At 42.8% G+C, this 21,527-nt stretch overlaps 1 protein-coding gene and 1 long non-coding RNA gene across 8 annotated transcripts in view; one reads left to right on the plus strand and one right to left on the minus strand.

Moving 5' to 3' along the window:
- The window catches only part of Zfp326 (zinc finger protein 326), a 39,833-nt gene extending 20,254 nt beyond the window's left edge, over positions 1-19,579 (minus strand). The window contains 7 exon segments of one of the 7 annotated variants that reach the window (NM_001447007.1): positions 527-638; positions 4,834-5,032; positions 7,373-7,778; positions 9,818-9,929; positions 10,024-10,059; positions 17,379-17,423; positions 19,453-19,579. In NM_001447007.1, coding sequence (NP_001433936.1) covers positions 527-638; positions 4,834-5,032; positions 7,373-7,778; positions 9,818-9,929; positions 10,024-10,059; positions 17,379-17,423; positions 19,453-19,468 — 926 coding nt within the window. In that variant the 5' untranslated portion in view covers positions 19,469-19,579. 7 annotated transcript variants of the gene reach the window in all.
- Positions 19,580-19,723: 144 nt separating this feature from the next.
- Positions 19,724-21,182, plus strand: LOC148001185 (uncharacterized). The gene is made up of 2 exons (XR_015637229.1): positions 19,724-19,759; positions 20,415-21,182. It is a non-coding gene; the product is annotated as an uncharacterized LOC148001185 (long non-coding RNA).
- Positions 21,183-21,527: the final 345 nt, after the last annotated feature.

The raw sequence follows: 21,527 nt of genomic DNA on the forward strand, positions 1-21,527 counted from the left end.
TACTGAGTACTGAGTACTGAGTACTTCATCAAGGCTTTGTGTACTAGAGGCAAACACTCTACAGCAGCCCTAGCCCCACCCCTTTAATTTAGTCAAATCTCTGCTGATTTGAACTTTTTCATATTCTATAAAACATATCTGCCAATTTTAGGAAACGTCTTGAGATGGGGTCTCAGCGTGCCATTCAGTCCGCACTAAATCAACAAAGCGCCTGCATAGCGTTGTAAGCAGAGGTTACGGCATGTGACACTATGCTTAGGAAAGGCATCTAGCTTAAAACAATCCACCTTTTAATAAGCCTCACTTTTTTTTTTTAAAGATTTATTTATTTATCATATACAAGTACACTGTAGCTGTCTTCAGATACACTAGAAGAGGGCATCGGATTCCATTACAGATGGTTGTGAGCTACCATGTGGTTGCTGGGAATTGAACTCATGACCTCTGGAAGAGCAGTCGGTGCTCTTAACCGCTGAGCCATCTCTCCAGCCCCCATAAGCCTCACTTTTGACTTAGTGACACAAACCTGTATCCATCCCCGTATTTCTCACTGTTTTTCTCTCGTCTACGTCTTTGCTTCTCTCGTCGAGCCTCAATTCGCCGCTTTTCTTCTTCTTCATTTTTAGGATCAGTTTTTGCTAAGATTAGGGGAAAAAGAAGAGAAAAAAAAAAACCTTCATTTTAATACATAGTGAGTGATTTTCTATATCTGCTTCATTTCTATGTGACATTTACTACATATTTTTGTTTAAATCTGCTTTTTTTGCTTATTCTTGTGTTTTATATTCAATAAATCTAGAGAAAGGGTCTAGTACTGTATTTCCTATTTTTAATGATAAGGTTAAAATGTCTATAATTAGAAAAAAGTTTTTCAATTATTTTTATTTTATGTATGAGTATTTTTGTTTGCACGTATGTAAATAGACCACATGTATAATGTACACGCAGTGTCCATGGAGGCCAGAACCTGCAACTGGAGTTATATACAGTGGTTGGCTGCCATGTGGGTGCTGTGAACCAGAACTGCGTCCTCTGCAGAAGGAACTCTAACCACTGAGCCATTTCTCCAACCCTGAGAAAAACTTCTTTAAAATTAAAAGGAAGCTGAGGAGATGGGTAAGAGTGCTTGCTGCACAAGCGTGGAGGGTCTACCTCCTGCATTCGTGTAAAGAGCAGGTGGTGGTCACATCTGTGCCTGACACCCCAACAACATTTTGGGGTAAGAGGAAAGGAGAGTGAGGGCTTTACGGTCTACCAGTCTAACTTCTGATTCACTGAAGGCGTTTGTCTCAAGGACGTAAGATAGAGAATGGTACAGCAAGAAACCCAAAGCTATCCTCTGGTCCCTGCGTATGCACACAGATACTGGTAACCACACGTGCATCCAGCACACGCACGTGCGCAGACGCAGACACACACACACACACACACACACACACATGGAGGGATGGGGAGGGGAGGTGCTGTGGAGCTGGAGCTCAGCAGGTACGATGTCTGCCACACACACAGGCATAAAGGTCTGGGTCCAGATCCCTGACACCCAGTTAAACAGCTGGGCAGGTGGCAGACACTTGTCACTCCAGGACTGGAGAGGCAGATATAAAAGGATCTTTGGAGCTTGCTGGCCAAACAACCAACCAAAACTGCTAAGTTCCAGGTTCAGTGGGAAACCATGCTTCAAATAAACAAACTAAGGATGACGCCCGATGTGGACCCTTGGTCTCCACATATGTGAGCCATGTACCTCTCACCATCTCAACACATACATAAATGCATAGCACGAAACATAAATCAATCAGGTCCAGTGTCCTGTGCCTATAATTCCAAGCACCTCGGAAGCAGAGGCAGGAGCATGTAGACTTTAAGTTCCTCCTCCACTACAAAATAAGTTCAAGGCATGGGATAAATACATTCAAACTAATTAAACAAATTAAAAATAAATGATGGAAACAATATGAAGCAAGTCTGCTACAGCTGAAAGGAAGTCCAGGTGCAGAGGCCTAGGTCCCAGGGCTGCCTGACCCAGGAAGCCAATCACCTATGTGTCCTCTGGAGAGCACGACACACATACCTATCCCTCCTCAGTTTGGCTTAAAAATACACCAAGTAATGTGTGTCCACTCTCTAACTAGTGCCATGTGCAGGAAGCATTCAATAAATACCATGTTACCTCTAACACTTACAATCTGGAGCTGGCTGGAGAGACACTAGACAGTTAAGAGCACTGAGTCTTCTTCCAAAGAGCCTGGCGTCAATTCGTAGCACTCCTAAGAGCGCACGCACAGCTAACCCTAACTCCAGTTCCATAAAATATAAATCAATCTGGAAAAGCACCCCCACAAAGAAAAAAAATTTAAAAACATGCTTTTATCAAATTGTATACACTTACTAATCCTTAATTTAAGTGGAGATAAGACATTAAACAACAAATAAACTGTCAGTATTTCAAAATTATAATAAGCACCTACTTTTAAATTAAAATGTATTTAATTAGAAACTATTCTGGGGTTGACTGCTCCCTTTCTCCTTTTAGGAGGAACTCTTACTAGCATCACTGTTGTTTAAAACAATTCCTTCAGTGAAACTACTCAATAAGAAGTTCAGATTTTAAAGTTGTTTTGGTTAAAAAATTTATAGTTTTCTCCAAACAAGTTTGAAAAATATGGTATTGTTTATACTGCCAAAAACTTATTCTGTATTCGTTTGTCGTCTATTTTCTAGTTTTCACCTGAACGTTCTGTGGAACGTAACTGAATTTACCTGAATTACTCTGAGAAAGCACATATACGAATTTTAAAAATTATTACATGAACTTGGGGTTGGGGATTTAGCTCAGTGGTAGAGCGCTTGCCTAGCAACCGCAAGGCCCTGGGTTTGGTCCCCAACTCCGAAAAAAAAGAAAAAGAAAAAAAAATTATTAGATGAACTTAACTCCAATGAATTAGAATCTCCAGTATTACATTGTGTCCTACTGTTTTTAATTTTTACAGTTCAACTCTGTGTATATCCACTCCATCATTGGTCAAAGCACTGCATAGCACACAGCTGTGCGTGCTTTAGTGTGGCCTGCTTGCCCGCTCGGTTCCTGGGTAGAGCTCTAGGATGGACTGCTGAGTTGTACAATCAGCTTCCTACCTGAGGGACAGATGCCAGGCTCTTTTGCAAACTGCAGGCCCCACTGTTCACCTTTTTACAGCAGTGTAGACATTTCTCCACAACTACCAAGCACATTGATGAATGGCCATAATTCCAAGGATCAGGACCCAGTGCAGGAGGATTACCCTGAGCTGGTCTATGTGTGGCCAAAGCTAACTTGACCACCTTGCAATGGAAACCCTCTCAGATTCTACAGGCCAGGACTGAGCCAGCCAGGACTACAGAACATAACCTAAAGAGAGGGAGAAGGAGGTAGTGAAACGGCTCAGCAGAGAGTAGAAAAGAAAGATACAAAGTCTTATGTACTCAACATGACTTCAAACTCACAATCTTTCTGACTCAGGCTCCCAACCCCTGAGATGACAAGTGTACACCACCACACGCAATTTCTCATGATGGCTTTTGAAGCACAAAGGTTTTAATTTTGATGAAATTTTGTTTCTGTTTTTATTTGTTGCTCATGCTTTTGGTGTCCTGTATAAAAATTTCTTGTTAAATACAGAGTCATGAATACTTACTACACTTTCTGCTAAGAGGTTTTGAAGCCTGTTCTTGGAAGCGGTTCCTTCATGTTAGCATTTGTGTAAGGCACGTCAGCCAGTTCAACCACTCGACACAAAGACTGCTCTCTCCTGCTCTCAATAGTCAGTCCCCACAGCCTTGTTAAAACCAGTGGGTCATATACATGCTCCCTCTCTCCCACAGATCCATATGTATCAGTCCTTGGGCCAGTAGCTCTTTGTTTGAATTAAAACTGCGAATTGTAAAGTGTAAATTTTTTTTCATTTTCAGCTTATTGCTAGGTTGTCACACCCCTTGGCACTAGTATAAATTCTCTTATTCCCATCTTCATATGGGCTTGAATTTTCCAACTTTGTAGTAACAGAAATATGATTATCTCTAAGAGATACCATCTCCAGAAGACTAACAGCAAACTAATTTTCTAGAGGAAACCTATGACCTAATGCCAAGGACAAGGGACTTTTTCTTCCCTTTGTCCTGACAGAGTTCTGTACATTATGACACATACTCCTCCAACAATAAATATAACATCCCAAGAAAGGAGTCTGAATCAAAGTCATCGGCAAAGCCTTTTAAAAAATACATGATGCTGGGTGTAAATGGTACATTCCCTTAATCCTACCACTCAGAAGGCAGAGACAAGTGAATCTCTGTGAGTTCAAGGCCAGCCTGGTGTACATGTCAAGTTCTAGGCCATCCAGAACTATATAGTAAGACCTTGTCTCAAGAAAGAGAGAAAGAAAGGGGTAGGAGGGTAACTAAGGCTCAGAGAAAAATAAATTGACCAGTGCATGTTAATTTTAAAGGTACATTTGAGGGCTGACAATGGATGAGCCAGGAACGGCTCCTGTCACCATGCCTGACGACCTGAGGTCAATTCCTGGGACCTCTACAGTGGAATAACAGAAGTAACTCCTGCAGGGTGTAGTCTGCCCTCCACATGCATGCTGTGGGAGGCACATTCCCATGTACATACATACATAAAGAACAATCAAACATACATTTGAACAGTAACAACTGGATAATAACTACATAAGGGGACTCGCAGGCCCATTCCCAGTGGTAACTCCTGGGCACTTTCCTACAGGACACTGGCCATCACCACGGAGTGAGCGCTGACAACGTCACGCGCCCTGGGCAGCGGTTCTCACTTACTAGGTGATTTGCTGAGGTTCATCTTATCCATCGGCTTTGCTAGCTTGGGTTTCTTGATAAAGGCTCCCCCGGGCTTAATAAATATTTGCATCATTTTCCTTTTTATTCCTCTTGCAGTAGCAATCGTCACATTGGCAGGTTTGTTCTGATAGTCAACAATAATTCCAGGTCTATGGAAGCTTCCAAAATCACCCATGTGCTGCAATTTGTGAAATCAAGAAACATTAGCATAATGTCAGTGGCTAAAATATGAATTAACATAATTCGTTAGTCGTCTATTTTCTAGTTTTCACCTGAACGTTCTGTGGAACGTAACTGAATTTACATGTCCACTCTGAGAAAGCACATATACGAATTTTAAAAATTATTACATGAACTTAATTCCAATGAATTAGAATGTCCAGTATTGCATTGGTGGGTGTGTCCTATTGCTTTTAATTTTTGCAGTTCAAAGTTATTTGCGATCATAAACACCGTGTGCCTGTCAGAAGGTCACCACCTGTACAACTCTCTGACAACTCCTCTTCAGAGTTCCCATCAAAGAAGAAAGCTTTATTTTACTAAAACCTGCTTAAAACTAACATACCCAGAGATGATCATATTTGTAGTTTGAAATAAAGAGTCATTTAGGATTCCTCCCTGCTGCAAACGGGAGTGAGAAGACGAGATGGAACCTCCGCAGGAAGGAGGAGGGTTAAGGCAGGGCAAGCATCAGCCCCCAAGGAGGAGGGTTAAGGCAGGGCAAGCATCAGCCCCCAAGGAGGAGGGTTAAGGCAGGGCAAGCATCAGGCCCCAAGACCCTTCGTAAGACTGCATCTGACTGACGCCCAGTCAGTGTTCCCTGAGACTGCATCTGACTGACGCCCAGTCAGTCTTCCTGGACCCCAGCAGCCCAAGACACACAAGTTTACAAAGTCATACCACACACGACTCTGTCCCCCTCCTCTGCTCTTACCATTATCAACTCCACTAGACCAAGAGGCCATGTGCACAGACATTTATTCTGCTAGTCTTACTTTCCGAAGGGAAAGCCTGTGGAGTAATCTAAAGAGAAGGTCCCAATGGGAACCGTACGAGTGAGTTAAGAGGAAGATCCTGCGAGCTCATACACTTGGCTAATAGAAGGAAGGAGAGAGAAGTCCACTCAGACGAGGACGGTAAATACAAAGTGCTCAGTTTCCCCATCAAAGAAACAGAACAGATGCCTGAGTCTTCATTAAGAAAAAATCCTTTGCCTAAAATTATACAGCACACAAGATAATAAATATTTTTCCAAATTTTCAAACTAGAATGTATTTTCAATTTCAAAACCCAAAGCCTACTATTCCAACTTCTTTGAACTGACCTACAAATCATCACGTATGGAGCACTAACGCTGCTGCTTCCATAGTAACATGATTAGAAATATCTATCTAACCTGCGAGAGTTACATAAATGTCTCATGTCATTTATATGGTCACATCAGAAAACCTTTAGTGCAAACATTAAAGGTGCAATGCATTTTATGTAAGTACAGAGTAACTGTTAAAAATGCAAAATTCCTACAAGACAAACCACAGTGATGATCAAAGGCTAAAACAGTCAGAACCAACAGTCAGTGCCCTACTACAGCTGTTCTCAAGACACTTTCTTCTGCAAGAATAAACACAACTGACTTTGATAAACATCTTACACTATGAAAATATAAGTATACAATAGTATTTGTATGACCAAACTACATAATCCCATAATCTATACACCCTAAATAGGTAAAAATTTATCACCAAGTTACCCAAGACCACAAAGTGTAATTGTTACACTATATTCTGAAATTAAACACCTATAAGCTAGTGTATTTATCCAGTTAGGCAATAACTTGCAAAATATTACTTCCTAGGAAGGTACCATAAATGTATATACAAGTAAGAGTCTTTCTCAATAGAGCTAGGGGAAATTAAACAGTGGCCAATAGGACATACAGTAAGAGAGCAAGTTAGCAAAACAGTATTGACTGGAATCATCCTGCCATCTAGAATACACTTCAGCTTCTTCACCATGAAACCATAGCTAAGCTTTCCTCATCTATCACTGACCTTTGATCTCAGGTGTTTAACAGGAAACACGGAACCTTGAAGGGATTCCATTTGCTAGAGTTTAGTTAGGAAGGACAGAGAGTGTATCATACATTGCACCTTTAACCTACTCAGAAGCTCAGAAAGGGTAGGTACCTTTTACAGCAATCCAGCAACTATCTCACTAGCAAAACTGCTAGTGTTTACAAGAAAAAATGCAACTCCTTTTAACCCCTTTTAGACCACAAGCCTAATGTCCTCACCTTTTACATAAAGGGAGATTTGAGATAGCGCCATGAATAATCATCTCACTGCAACTTATTTTCTGAGGTGTGGAAAACTTGCAGTCAACCTAAAATGTTGTGACTCAGCTTCTAGTTAAGACACACTGGGACAAACAGTGTTTGCTCTTGTTGAGAACCATGGTCTGGAAAGGGTTTAAAAGAGCGACTATTGAAAAGAATCTGAAAAGACTCTGTTGTACTTACTCCTCGGCCTCGGCCTCTGCCTGTTGATGGTCCTCCAAAAGCATCATAGTTTCTGCTTCCAAACGGACTTTCAGGATAAGCAGGCGTTCCTCTCCCCCGAGAGCCTACAGGTGCAGGCTTCATATGGGGTGAAGAAAAACTGCTGTAGGAAGAGTAATTCTCTCTTCCTCTGTCCTCCATAAACCCAGGCCTCAATTTTGAACGGGAGTAAGGTGCTTCCCAGCTAGACCCGCCCTGGTTTCTACCTCCGAAAGAGTCAAGGCTATTCCGGTAGGAGCTCTCAAATCGACCACCATAACTACCTCCGAAGCGGGTTTGTTCGGGTTCATTAAAACCATAGCCAGATCTGTACAGATCTCGCCCACCCAGAGAAGACCTGGAGTCGTAAGACTCATAAGGTCCAAACCTGGAAAAGTTGCACAGTGAGGGAAAAAACAAAAGTAAGCTTACTAATGTTAGACAATTCAAAAGACAAGTTATCAGACGACATTTATCAACTAAAATTCATTTATATAGCATAGTGGTTCATAGTCCTACTTTTGCTCACAGCTGACTAGGGCTGGGCAGTCCACCACGAGACAGACAGAAAGCCTTGAGTCCGTTCCTAAATAGAACTGAGCTCAGTTAACCTTGGTTTTAGACTCTGCCTTTTAGCAGCTTCGTTTTAATAAGATTCGTCTGTCTAACAATTAAAGCCCAGCCCTAGTCTTAGAAAAGATTATTTGCTAAAGTTCACAAACTAATTAAACTTTCTTTGAATCCTTCCCTAATTCTGAAACTTACAAAACATTTACAATATTTTGGCTTTTCATAGGGACACAAACTGAAGACTGCATAAATGGGGTAGGGAGTCTTTGTGACACTGATCCTTTGTACCTCAATAATCCGTATCACAAAACTGCCTCATGCTGACTGGAATAGCCAAAGCTGAGGAATTAGCTCAGGTATAAAGTCAGGGCCAGTCCTTAAGCACTCTGATAGAGACAGCATATCTAATATACACTTAAACACTCTGATATAACCAGCATATCTAACAAATCTAGAAGACTGAACGTAAAACATAAAAGTGAGGCCACTAACGTGTACCCTCTACATGTGACTTTTCAAAGCAGATGAGAAAGAATACATTTTATAATGCCTGCAATTACTTGAAAAGTATTTCCTATCAGAAAACTATCGCATAAAACTACTCTAAAAGGTAAGCACACTGTCTCAACAGAAAAAAGCAAATCATTTTACTTATCACAATCCAAAACAAGGATTACAGAAGTTGCTTATTATCTTAAAAGTTTTTTCAAAGTTCACAATTACACAGGAAATGAATAACAGCTACAGAAATACTTTATGCACAGTACACTTACAATGTAAGAGGGCAATAACTGATACACTAAAACATTTAAATGAGGTTACATTGGTCATTCAGTTGAAGATATATTTAATTCTGAACCCTGGTAGCCACATAACTACTACTTCACTTTCCAACCTCACATTTCAAACATTACAAAGGACAGTAGTTAACTGTCTTCTTCATTTTACTCTGCTATAAACCCCAGGGGCACACCTGAGGCACAAAGAGAAGCAAGCACCCCTCAAGCCCGTCATTAAGGACTCCTGACCTTCAGTTTATGAAGGACGATGATCTCAGATGTCCAACTAGTTTGTATTTAGAAGCAAGTTTTGTATCTCAAAAACCAGACCCCTTTAAAGTTACAGAAATATGAGCAACCCTAAGACTGTGGCTGTTTGACTTAACCCCCACAGAGTGTCAGCACTGAAACACAAACAGTCTAGACTGTAGTTAAGGTACGGTGTCCATGGCTGAAATACAACACCCCTCATTTTTAAGCACAAGCGTTCCAAATGTAACCAGTAGTTGCCTGTAACAACGTGATTTAACAATCATGTTCTATTACCACAATATGCTCTTCAAACTTGCTTTAAAATTAAAATTAAATATTTCTTAGAAACTGAAAGCTACTATAGTGGTTCAGGTAAAGCCACTCTAGGCAGGCAATTTTACTGTTACACAATGCCCACATCAGAAAAAAACAAAAACAAAAACAAAAAACAAACCAAAAATCTTTTTTTAACAATTAAAAACAATAATTCACACATAAATATTTCCAATAATATTTTGTATCGTTTCATCAAGACATTTTGACTGATAAGGAATTAAAAGTAAAAGAAGTTCTTTTTAAAGTGTCCACTACTAAAGAATGCATTACTCTAGTCTGCTGAAATAAAGGATAATGCTATCCTTCTAAAATGTCTACCAGTGAGACTGAGGAAAATCATATGCCCATTAATTAGCATCTTTAAATATTTAAGGTGAGTATTCAATACCAACAAAATTCAAGTATCATAAACGCCTAAGGAATATACTTAACACATCCAGAATCTTATAGCTGTCTAATTATTTGGCCAAGTGATTAAGCAATTTATTACCTGCTACCCCCACCACCACCACTGTGATTGTCCATGCCATAGGACTGGTTTAGGTAGGAATCCATGGATCTTTGACCCCCATAGGATCCATGGCCATAGTCACGATCCAGCCCTATAAGAGTTTAAAAAGAAAAAAATTAAATGCTGCTCACCTTTACTGGCACTCAAAAGAAGAATTTTTAGATAAATATCCTTGAATGCCAGACCTCCATAAGATCCAGGGCCATAATCACGATCCATTCCTGAAAGAGTCAACAAGAGACTATTAGTAAAATACAGCATTTTCTCCACAAAATGTTTCATTAAACACAAAAATTCTTATAGGTTTTATACAGTACCACAACAGTCTGCTGTTGTGGCCTCATCCTCACTTCTAATTGTTATTTGTGGGGTGTGTGTGTGTGTGTGTGTGTGTGTGTGTGTGCACGCGCATGTGCCACAAATTCAAACGGACAAGCTTGGCAGCAAGTGAGCTGAGACATGCTGCCAGCCCATAATTTTTTCTTTCAAGACAGGGTTTCTCGTTGTAGCCCTGGCTGTCCTTCCTGAAGCCCACTTTGTAGACCAGGCTGGCCTCAAACTCAAGTAGATCTGCCTGCTTCTGCCTCTGGAGTGTTGGGACTAAAAACACACATCATCACAGATAACCAGAAACTTTCTAATTCTTAAAGCATCTTAGAGGAGCAGTTGCGGGACTGGGGAATTAGCTCAGTGGTAGAGCACTTGCCTAGCAAGCTCAAGGTCCTGGGTTCCGTCCCCAGCTCCGAAAAAAAAAAAAAAAAAAAAAAAAAAAAGAGGAGCAGTTGCCATAGAAGAGCCTGCTGACCAGTGTTCCTGAGACCCTTTCCAGGAATCCATGAGGCCAAAACTATTATTTGCCTTTTTATAGCATTTGCATTAAAAAGTATATAAACACTGTAGGTAACTGGTGTTTCAGTACCAATCAAGGAAGTATGAAGCACCAGGCTAATCTAGCAGCCCGTTAAATATCACACACACACACACACACACACACACACACACACACACACACACACACACACGAAAAACAACCAAGTTTTACATCACCTTTGCTTGAAAATGCCCTTGATGGAATGATTGTTAATTGTGATTTAATTGTATCTTTTGTTACTCAATGTAATCAAACAGGAAATGCACTTGAAGCAATTGTGCTACACACCAAAGTACCAGCTCTCTCCAAGAAAAGCCGGGTAGGGGGTTGGGGATTTAGCTCAGTGGTAGAGCGCTTGCCTAGCGAGCGCAAGGCCCTGGGTTCGGTCCCCAGCTCCGAAAAACAGAAAAAAGAAAAAAAAAAAAAAAAAAAAAAAGAAAAGCCGGGTAGCATTAAGTAGTTTTTATAAAGGATACTTTTCAGTAGGAAGAATGGAAGGAAAAATTACGGTTTTCATGATACTCTAAACTGGCCAAAGGCCCATAACTGAGTAACAGGCCGTAGGAGCCTATTCCTTACTGTGGTTTCATTGAATGGCATTGGTGCAAACGCCTTCTAACATTTACATTTATACCCACAGGATAGTGCTGCTCCTACACCCTTGGTCAGAGAAGCTCCTTTTTATAGTGGGCGGTAGGTAATGGAGAGATTAACGATCAGGTACAGAGCACACGACCCTATGTGCACATTAGTGTACTCCCCTGCAAGGCTCGGCAGCACCCTGAAGACAGGGCAGAAAGAAGGTAAGAGCCACAGAATCAGGAGTGCTGTGCAACGCTAGCTACTGCACGGGACACGGCCGCTGGCCTCCTAACTCAGGAGCTGTGGTTACTTGTCAGGACTCTATCACGGACTGGAGAGGGGTGCATGAAGTAGGCTGAGGAAATTGTCAAAGAATAAATCACATTTTATAACCCATGCTTTTCAGACATGGGCATTTAGCAGACATTTTCTCACAAATGCAATAAAACTGTTGCTTATAAAGAGAAAAAACAATTTGCTGCTAATGACATAATTCAAACTTTAAACTGAAAAAACTCAAAATTTGTATCAGCCATTGCCAACCTGACAGCTACCAAACACTTAAAAGTTTCCTAAGTACTTGGAAATATTAATATGATTTTTATATTGTATACTAAAGCCTGTCACTATTTGGAAAGTCACATGCCTGTACCTCTCATACAGAGGACAATTTTAAGATGAAAACAGCATTATCAATATTAAATTTCTTGCAAGGCCTCAACATAAAAAATAACCTAAATGTGAACTTTAGCCGGACAGAGAAGGCAGGAAGTTAGTTACTTCTGCTTGTTTCTGAGTTAGTAGTGGCTACCTTAGCTTTTACTTTTCAATCTCTGTGTTTATTTCACTGCACGGTCCCTGAATGACTAATGTTTTGAGCCCTTACAGGTCTGGCACTGTGCAGAATACCCAGAGAGCTTCTAAACCACTGCAGTTCTCACTCACTGTTCACATACTGTAATTAGTTAAAGGTGGAGTCTTTCTATCACACACAATCAGTGTACTAATAGAGAAGAAATCCTGTAAATAACTTTTCCCACAGCTTACCAAAATATATTTTAAAACCATTTTCAAAATGTAACTATTAGGACTTTTATCTCTTTACCATTAAATGAGAAAGTAATTTATCCAGAAAAACAAATTTGCCCTAGTAATTTGAATTAAATGTATTCTATTTACTTGAATCACTATTATATAAATACTATGCTGAGTTGTGGAATATCCAGCAAAACTAAAGAATGATCAAAAGAACTAGCTGTGTAACATTAGGTCTTGACTGGAACGCCTTTCCTGCTCCTGTACTGACAGCACTGCCAAATACTCTAACCTTCACCTACATTACCACGAAGTCTTCCAACTGGTTTTCCTACTTCCATTTTTTAAAAAAGATTATATATATATGTATATATGTATATATGTATATATATATATATATATATATATATATATATGTCTTCACACACACCAGAAGAGGGCATCAGATTCTACTACAGATGGTTGTGAGCCACCATGTGGTTGCTGGAAATTGAACTCAGGACCTCTAGAAAAGCAGTCAGTGCTCTTAACCACTGAGCCATCTCTCCAGTCCCCTACTTCCTTTTTACTCCCCTTCTGTTTATTCTAAAGATAAAAGCCAGAACGATTGTTACAATATAAGATAAGTCATATCCAATAATGGTTTCCCACTTTATGCCAATTTAAAAGGCAAAGAGAGATGGCTAGAGAGATGACTCAGGAGTTAAGAGCCATCTTTATATATAATAAATAAATACTTAAAAAAAAAGGCAAAGCCTTAAAATAACCTGTATAATCCTATAATCAATCACTCTCTCTCCCTCCCCCGCACCTGTGTGTGTGTGTGTGTGTGTGTGTGTGTGTGTGTGTACACCGGAGGACAACGTCAAGTGTTTTGCTGTACTGTCTTTGTTTCATTCCCTTGAGATAGTCTCTCGCTGAACCTTGGCTAAGTCACAGTGCTCCTATATAGACTGTTGACTTGGGTGGTGGGATTCATACTCAGGTCCTCATGCTTGTATTTCTAACCAGAAGTAACTCTGCCACACCCCTCCCTTCCTCTCACAGCTGCAAAGGAGCACAGGGGATGTCTACAAACACTTCTAGTTCTCACACTCGGTGTGTCAGTACTGACATCTACCACACAGGGACCAAGAATGCTGCACTCAACAGTCTGCAGTGACTACACGAAATGAGGGTGCACACATGAGCCTATAAACTGTCAGCGAATCCAAAATGTCAGCAATGCCTAGGTTGAGAAACCATGTATGCACTGCCCCATCACCTCTTAACCCCAAGGACTACCTTACAACATTTGTTCCACTCAGCTTACAAAGGGCTCCTTGCTGTTTCCAGAACACGGCAGATATAGACCCATGTTTCCGCTCACTGCTCCCTCTACCAAGAATGCCTGTATCTGTGGTGCTCACTAATATACCACTTCCAGGACTTGTCTTCTGTTGATTCTTGAGTATAAGCAGATTGCCCTTGATTTTTCAATGCCTTTTGGCTATACCTCGACTCTCTAGTCTTGTCTTCGAATTGCTCAGCAAAAATAGTCTATTCTGGTCAAACCAGTCTTCTTCCTGTCTGACGTTCATTCAGTCCTACCTTTGTTCATCCGTTTCCCTCTACCAAGAATGTTCTCTCTCCCATCTGCTATGTACATAAGACAGGTATGAAAGAAGGAAAGCATGGAGGACTAGAAATAAAAATTCTTCTAAAACCCGCTGTGGAGAAATCTGTATCATGCCTTCTATTTTATTTCAGTAGAAAGATAGCCAACCCCAGGCTAAGCATACACTATTGGCTTCATGTGGAGCCAACACAACTCTGTTCGTGTTTCCTACAGTCTGCTACAGTCTTTCTTCAGACGGCAGCCCCACTCACCTCCTCTCAGTCTATGCTCAGATGTCATCTGTTTCTTGGGCCTTTCCCTCAAAATTGTTATCTTCTAACATACATTATTTTAAAACTGTATTCTGTGTGTTTGATCCCTTCAGACTGGAAATGAGTTCCACAGAGGTGGAAGGATCTGTCCACTCTGTTCACAGGTAAGTCCCAAGACTCAGAACATTACCCAGATACACACACACAAGTACTAAAAAGGTATTGTTAAATGAAGTCAAACCAAACCCCTGAAATGAAGTTTCTCATTTATAAAATGCAAACTAAGACCTCCAAGTACTTTCTTTTTTCTATTTTTTTCTATTTTTCGGAGCTGGGGACCGAACCTAGGGCCTTGCGTTTGCTAGGCAAGCGCTCTACCACTGAGCTAAATCCCCAACCCACTCTCCAAGTACTTTCAAGTAGGGAACATTAGCCAGAGGTAAGAGCAACATCTTTCATTCAGAGTGCTCTGCCCACAGTTAGGGACCTTTGCCTAGAATTAAGCACCAAGAGGTCTAGGCTACAGCCTGAACAATCCTCATGTGGCAGGCAGCGTTTGTGTCTATGGTACTATGACGGTATCTTCAGAGGCAAATCCCTCCTGGAGTTATATTAAAATATATATAAGGGGAACAAGAATACCCTTGGCAGGGAAGAGAGAGGCAAAGATTAAAACAGAGACTGAAGGAACACCCATTCAGAGTCTGCCCCACATGTGGCCCATGCATATACAGCCATCCAATTAGACAAGATGGATGAAGCAAAGAAGTGCAGACCGACAGGAGCCGGATGTAGATCGCTCCTGAGAGACACAGCCAGAATACAGCAAATACAGAGGCGAATACCAGCAGCAAACCACTGAACTGAGAATAGGACCCCCGTTGAAGGAATCAGAGAAAGAACTGGAAGAGCTTGAAGGGGCTCGAGACCCCATATGTACAACAATGCCAAGCAACCAGAGTTTCCAGGGACTAAGCCACTACCTAAAGACTATACATGGACTGACCCTGGACTCTGACCTCATAGGTAGCAATGAATATCCTAGTAAGAGCACCAGTGGAAGGGGAAGCCCTGGGTCCTGCTAAGACTGAACCCCCAGTGAACTAGACTGTTGGGGGGAGGGGGACAATGGGGGGAGGGTGGGGAGGGGAACACCGATAAGAAAGGGGAGGGGGGAGGGGGATGTTTGCCCGGAAACTGGGAAAGGGAATAACACTCGAAATGTATATAAGAAATACTCGGGGCTGGGGATTTAGCTCAGTGGTAGAGCGCTTACCTAGGAAGCGCAAGGCCCTGGGTTCGGTCCCCAGCTCCGAAAAAAAGAACCAAAAAAAAAAAAAAAAAAGAAATACTCAAGTTAATAAAAAAAAAGAAAGAAAGAAAGGAAAACTGAAAAAAAAAATATATATATATATATAAAAGATGCAATACGAAGGACCTTTTTTTTTTTTTCCGGAGCTGGGGAACGAACCCAGGGCCTTAGCAAGCGCTCTACCACTGAGCTAATCCCCAACCCCACGAAGGAGTTTTTTAACATTAGTAATGAAATAAACTTGGCCTATGTGATGCTGAATTCCGAGGACTACCTTTATAGAACTCAACTAACTCTCCAGCAAAGCTTTCTGTCGTTTCAGAAACCCACTGACCTTACGCGACTTTAGAATTGTGGACTCACTTTCATTTAACCGCTCTCTACTCGCTATGAGTAGCCTCTACATTCAGCTAATTGCTTAGAGGAAACACCTTAACATTTTTTAAACTGAGCACCATCATTTCCATACATACAAATGTACTAAGATTTTCTTTAGCCAATTTTCCATCCTCTAATCTGTCCTAATGTTGACACAAAATTAAACTGTTAATTTTACTACATCGCTGTCTTCAAAAATAGATTCTTCAGCACTCATTAAATACATAATACTTTCTATATGACAATAACCTTTCTCAAATCTGAAGTACCTCTTAATTTTTAGAGATGCTAAAAATTAACTATATCCATAAGAACAGGCCTGGAAAGATGGCTCAGCAGGTAAGGACAAGAGCACCTGCTGCTCTCACAGAGACCCAGGTTTGATTCCCAGCACCACATCAAGCTGCATGCAATCACATGTAACCCAGTTCCAGGGACCCAATGCCTTCTTCTGGAGTTCAACAGCATTGTGCACACATGGCATACACACAGAAAAGCAGGCTCACTCACACATAAACATTTTTAATGGTATAGACTTTACTAGTCCATCTGCTTTGGTTTCATGAATAGATATTTGATATGACAGCTAGATTTTGCATTTCTCTGGTAGTTTAACATATCTACCACTCCCCCGTGTGTTTCATGTAATGTTTTGTTTTGTTTAACCTCCAAATTATTCTGTGCTTCCTTTTTCTGTTATCATCTTGGGTCTTAACGATATTAACTATCAAAACAATATGCATGGCATTCTGCATTGTCTCCTACAGCTGCAGCTAACCACAAGCCAGCATCAGGCTTTGTTAACAAGTAACCAGGCCTCGTTACGGTTTCCTCTGGACAGCTTTCTATCACACATTTGCTCAGGGAAAATGGCCTCGAAAACAAAGCCAACATGTATTACAACAAAAGTTGCCTAGAACCAAGATAGAAATCCACTTAATCTATGTAACTCAACACCAATGTCTTGTCAACAAAAGTCATTCAGCCAGTTTCCTGCAAATCTATCACTGAGAAAGTAGTAAGAAATAAAGAATCCTATGTAAAATAAAACAGATGCAAAGTCCAAGTAACCTAACTTCTTCTTCTGATCCCAAGTTCAAACACTGTACACAGAACTGGAGACATCAGTGTGGCAGAAGACTCGGATGGCTTCTTCAGACTCTAGCAAGTGTACATGTTCACAATCTCTCTCTCTCTCTCTCTCTCTCTCTCTCTCTCCCTCCCTCCCTCCCTCCCTCCCTCCCTCCCTCTCTCTCTCTCTCTCTCTCTCTCACACACACACACACACACACACACACACACACACCAGAAAAACAAACGCTATATTTAGTCTGACATTAACACTAAGATTTATAAATCAAAAGTCAAAAGAACATCTGAAACAAAGTGGCACGGGCTTCTTGCATTAACATTTGTGTCTCCATGGATATGAGGAGAAAAGCCAAGCTATATCGGCTCAGCAAGGTTAAAAGGAGACGGGAGAGGACACTCACCGTTGAAGTCCTGGTAAGCACTCCTGCAGGTAGAGTGCACATAATCTACGAAGACACAGAAACAGCAAGGAATTAGTGTGCTGTGAGCAAAGCCCAGATCTGCATACTCATCTACTCAGTCATTAAATCAATTACAAAAAAAACTGGGGTACGAATAACTACAAATATGCACGTGGGGAAACATATTACTCCTTCCCTGCCTACTGGCAATATAAAAACTAGTTTATGTCCATATTTGTAACTGCCAAAAGAGGAGACCCAGTATTAATTTAATTTACATCAAGTAAAGGTAAAACAAACTTTCAAAGAGGGTGATGGATGTGGAAACTGATCTTGTGGGATACAAATGTGTCAAGGTCAGCATTTGTTTTACCACGTCATCTGTTCTCTCTAAATACTTCAGAAGCTTGTGTAAAAACACATATGCATATATGTATGAGTGTGTGGGCTGTATCCATCCAGGCATAATGGTAAAGCCTTTATTTAACTCAACAAATAAAGACTGAAAGAACAGAATTTAATAGAGTTTCTAGATATAACCAAATCCTGGCACACGACAGGTTCAGACTCAGACATACTCAAATCTACAGCCCAACTGCAGCAGTGGTGGCTAAGGATGGGCAGTTAAGAGATTATCACTAACATTGTTATTTTTGTTATCATTATAGTGAAAGCAAACACTCCAAATTTGACAGCTATTTTTTTCAATTCTCTACAGAAAATGGATTTCCTCACTGACTGACTCCCCTCACTCTGCACACACACTACAAGGTTAACTTCTGGCACACCACATACGTTGGTAGTGTCATCAAACTTTGGTCTAAAACATACTTTTTCTTTTCAATGTCAACTCTGGCTATTGCAAAGAGTTGTAATTTGGAGTCACCTACATCAGAATGAGTCACAGTCCAGTACTAAAAGCACAAGCTATTCCGAAGAGCTAAACTACTTCAAAGCGACTGAAAAGTACTCCGAAAGGGGTGATTCTTTCTCCTATACTTACACTTAACAACCTTAACTTCTTGTAGCAAATCAAAAATCAAAAGTTCATGCAATACAACATATGCTAAAATCACACCTTATTCAGTGTCAAAGTCCATTTCTGGTGGAGGCAGAGGCTTCCATAACAAGAAATGGACCGGTTTTATTTAGAAATACCTAGTTCCTGGAGATTACACCCAGTTTAATCCTAAACTGTCTCCTAAGACTGTCACTACTATAGATCGCTTTATCGTGACACTGATTCCTATAAAAGTTGAGCAAGGTCTGAAGATGTCAAATTAACTGTACTTCACCGCCCTGGGCAGAACGGCTGTAAGAACTAGTGCAGAGAGGTCTGAAAAGCAACCTTACAAATCGGTTTATTTAATCAGCAAGTCAAACTAGGAGTGCTGTGCACCGATCTAGCTGAACGTGAAGGGCATCTGGGGCTCGCCGTGCCAGAATTCTAACTTAGGCAGCATCCATACACAAGCCCCACCACCGCCATCCTTTAAATAAAGATGCACTACTGTCAAGGAACTGTTTCAGATGAGGTATTCACAAGCAGGTAAAGCAGGTGAGATATCAAACAGCCCGGTCTGCTACGTGGTAATAACTTGCAGATTTTGCTTCTGAGGGAAGCGAAGCCCACCTCGATGGAACTAAGCTTAGGGACGCCCTTTTTACTCGCCTCACAGAGAAGCACCGCATGAGCCCGAGGCAGCCTGTGTCGTGCGAGATTCCAGAGCCCGGGGCAACGCGGTGAGGACCGGCTCCACCCGCCACCGGGTCGCTGCCCGGAGGGCCCCGTGAGCTGGGTCACCGCTCGGCCAGGCCGGGAAGTTGCAGGCGGCCCCGGGCGAGGCCGCGGGGCTCGCAGAGAGGCCGACCCCCTAGGGAGCAAGGCTCCCGTCGGCCGCACCCTCGCGTGCGGCTCCGGGACCACGGGGCTCCCGCCCCGGCCCGCGGCCGCCGCGCGGCCCACAGAACAAAGCCACACGGCCATCTTGAGGCGGTAAACAGACCCCCGGCGCAGGCCGCCCGCCGCCCTCCCGCCCGCCCGCCGCGGCGGCCCGCCCCGCGCGCCGCTCACCGTCCTCGAAGTCCATGCTCGACGCCGCGGGGATGACGGTCCCGGCGCTGCGCTGTGGCCCGAGGCAAGCGCCCGCGACACGACGGTGTCCACACGATCGGCCCGCGCGACCGACAGCGGCGCTACTGGCCGGGAAGCCGCAGGCCACAGCGAGGCTGGGGGCGGGGCCGGACGGGCCTGCCAGTCGCCTCAGAACGGCCTTCGATTGGCGGACGCGAGGCGGTGGGCGGGTCTCGCGTGGGGGTCGGGAAGCGAGGCGGTTGTCTGGCTCCTGGGTCCTGACCCTGGGGAGCGCGGCGGACGGAAGGTGAAACGGGAGCGCGGAAGGCTGGAGAGGGATGTTCTGGAAGGACTCCGTTTGGCCGGCCATGTTGGAGCCTGGCAAGAGCGACGGGGTCCAGGAGGGAGTACTTTTCTTTCTCTTGCACGAACTCACCAAATCACATGGCGACCTTTGGCTTCTGTTGGCTGGAGGAGTGTGGAGGAGAGATTCCAAGTTCTTATGGAGTTCCTTCCTCTGACACACACAGAAGTGTGGGGCGTGCACAGGAGCCCAGATTGCCAAATACGAAACGATCATGAGACTATCCCAAGACAGGCTGCTAGCCACTGCTGGGGTTTAAGGTGTAAAACAGCTGTGAAAGTTCGCAGATGGGAAAGATTTGGCAGGAAGAAAGTAGTCCACAGCTCCAAGGACAGTGAAAGAGAGAGGGAGACAGACAGAGAGACAGACAGAGAGACAGAGATTATTCCACTTTAAAAAATGTGTTGGAGGGGTTGGGGATTTAGCTCAGTGGTAGAGCGCTTGCAGGCCCTGGGTTCGATCCCCAGCTCCGAAAAAAAAGAAAAAAAAAATCGTGTTGGAGCAGACACAAAGGTATTCACTCAGGAACACTATGGGAAGACTATTTTGGTCTTGAACCACAGTTTTAAATAACTTAATTTTCTTTCTGTTTTCACAGAGCAAATGGCGGTGACAACAAATTGGTTACCAGATAGGAAGCCAGAAGTCAAATTCTAAGCACTTTTTCGGGGTTCAACCCATTTGCTAAATCCCGTTCGGAGGAAGCAGGAAATAAAACGGGAAGCACAGCAAGGTGTACCACAGTAGCCCCAAATCTGGGCACGGAAATCTGGGCACGGCCTTGTGTCCTGCTCATCGTCTTCCTCCTCCACCCTCCTTGACTCATCCGGTTCTCCACCCTTTCCCTGATTCCTTCTCTTCTCCCCTCCCACACGTTTTCTGTTCACCTGGGCTGAACGTGTTGAAAACCGAACTCACAATTTCCCTTCTCAGACCTGCTTATTCTCGGATTCTTCCGGCAGTTCACCACGCGCAACCGCCCACTAATACTGCTCCTCCAGCCTCCCACTTCCAATCCACACACAAACGGAGCCTTTGATCAGCATATTGCCACCTAAAATATCTTAAGTCCGCCCCTGCCTTTTCCATTTGCTTGGCCACTACCTGAGCTAGGACACTCACTGCCTCCCTGCAAAACTCTTGATTTCTCTGCCCTTCAGCCTCACTCGGGCCCAAGTGATCAAGATGCAAATCTGGTCATGTCGTTCCCACATGACCAGAAGTAGATCTGACAGAGCACAAACACAAAAGGTGGAAATACTGCCTGACCCTTGCCTTCTCCCGGCATCTCTCTCCCCCTCTCCCTGTTCTCCCCCCCACCCACCCCCGTGTGTGTGTCTCCTTTATAAAGACTTTTTAAAAATTATGTGTAACTTTAATTTTTTCAAAACCTATTTTTAATGACGGTTCTTGAACTCTTTTAACCTCCTTTTTAGCCCACCACCACCACCACCAGAAAGGGTAGGGGTGGGGGGGAGGGGAGCTGTTTAGAAAGATTCTTTGGAGCCACTCCCTTTCTGTGTTGTCTGGAAATCGGCAGTTCAGTTCACAGGTCACAAACGGCAGCTCCATTCACCCACAAACACTTCAGGGATACACCAACCCGGCGGCGTCCTTCCACATCGGTGCTTTAACAGAACATGCGTTCACCTGCGTCTGCTTCAGCCAAACGTTCTCTGCCTTCATCTCCCACCCCTGTCCACTTTAGCTA

Source organism: Rattus norvegicus, chromosome 14, assembly GCF_021556685.1.
Source record: "Rattus norvegicus strain SHRSP/BbbUtx chromosome 14, alternate assembly SHRSP_T2T, whole genome shotgun sequence".
NCBI lineage: Eukaryota > Metazoa > Chordata > Mammalia > Rodentia > Muridae > Rattus > Rattus norvegicus.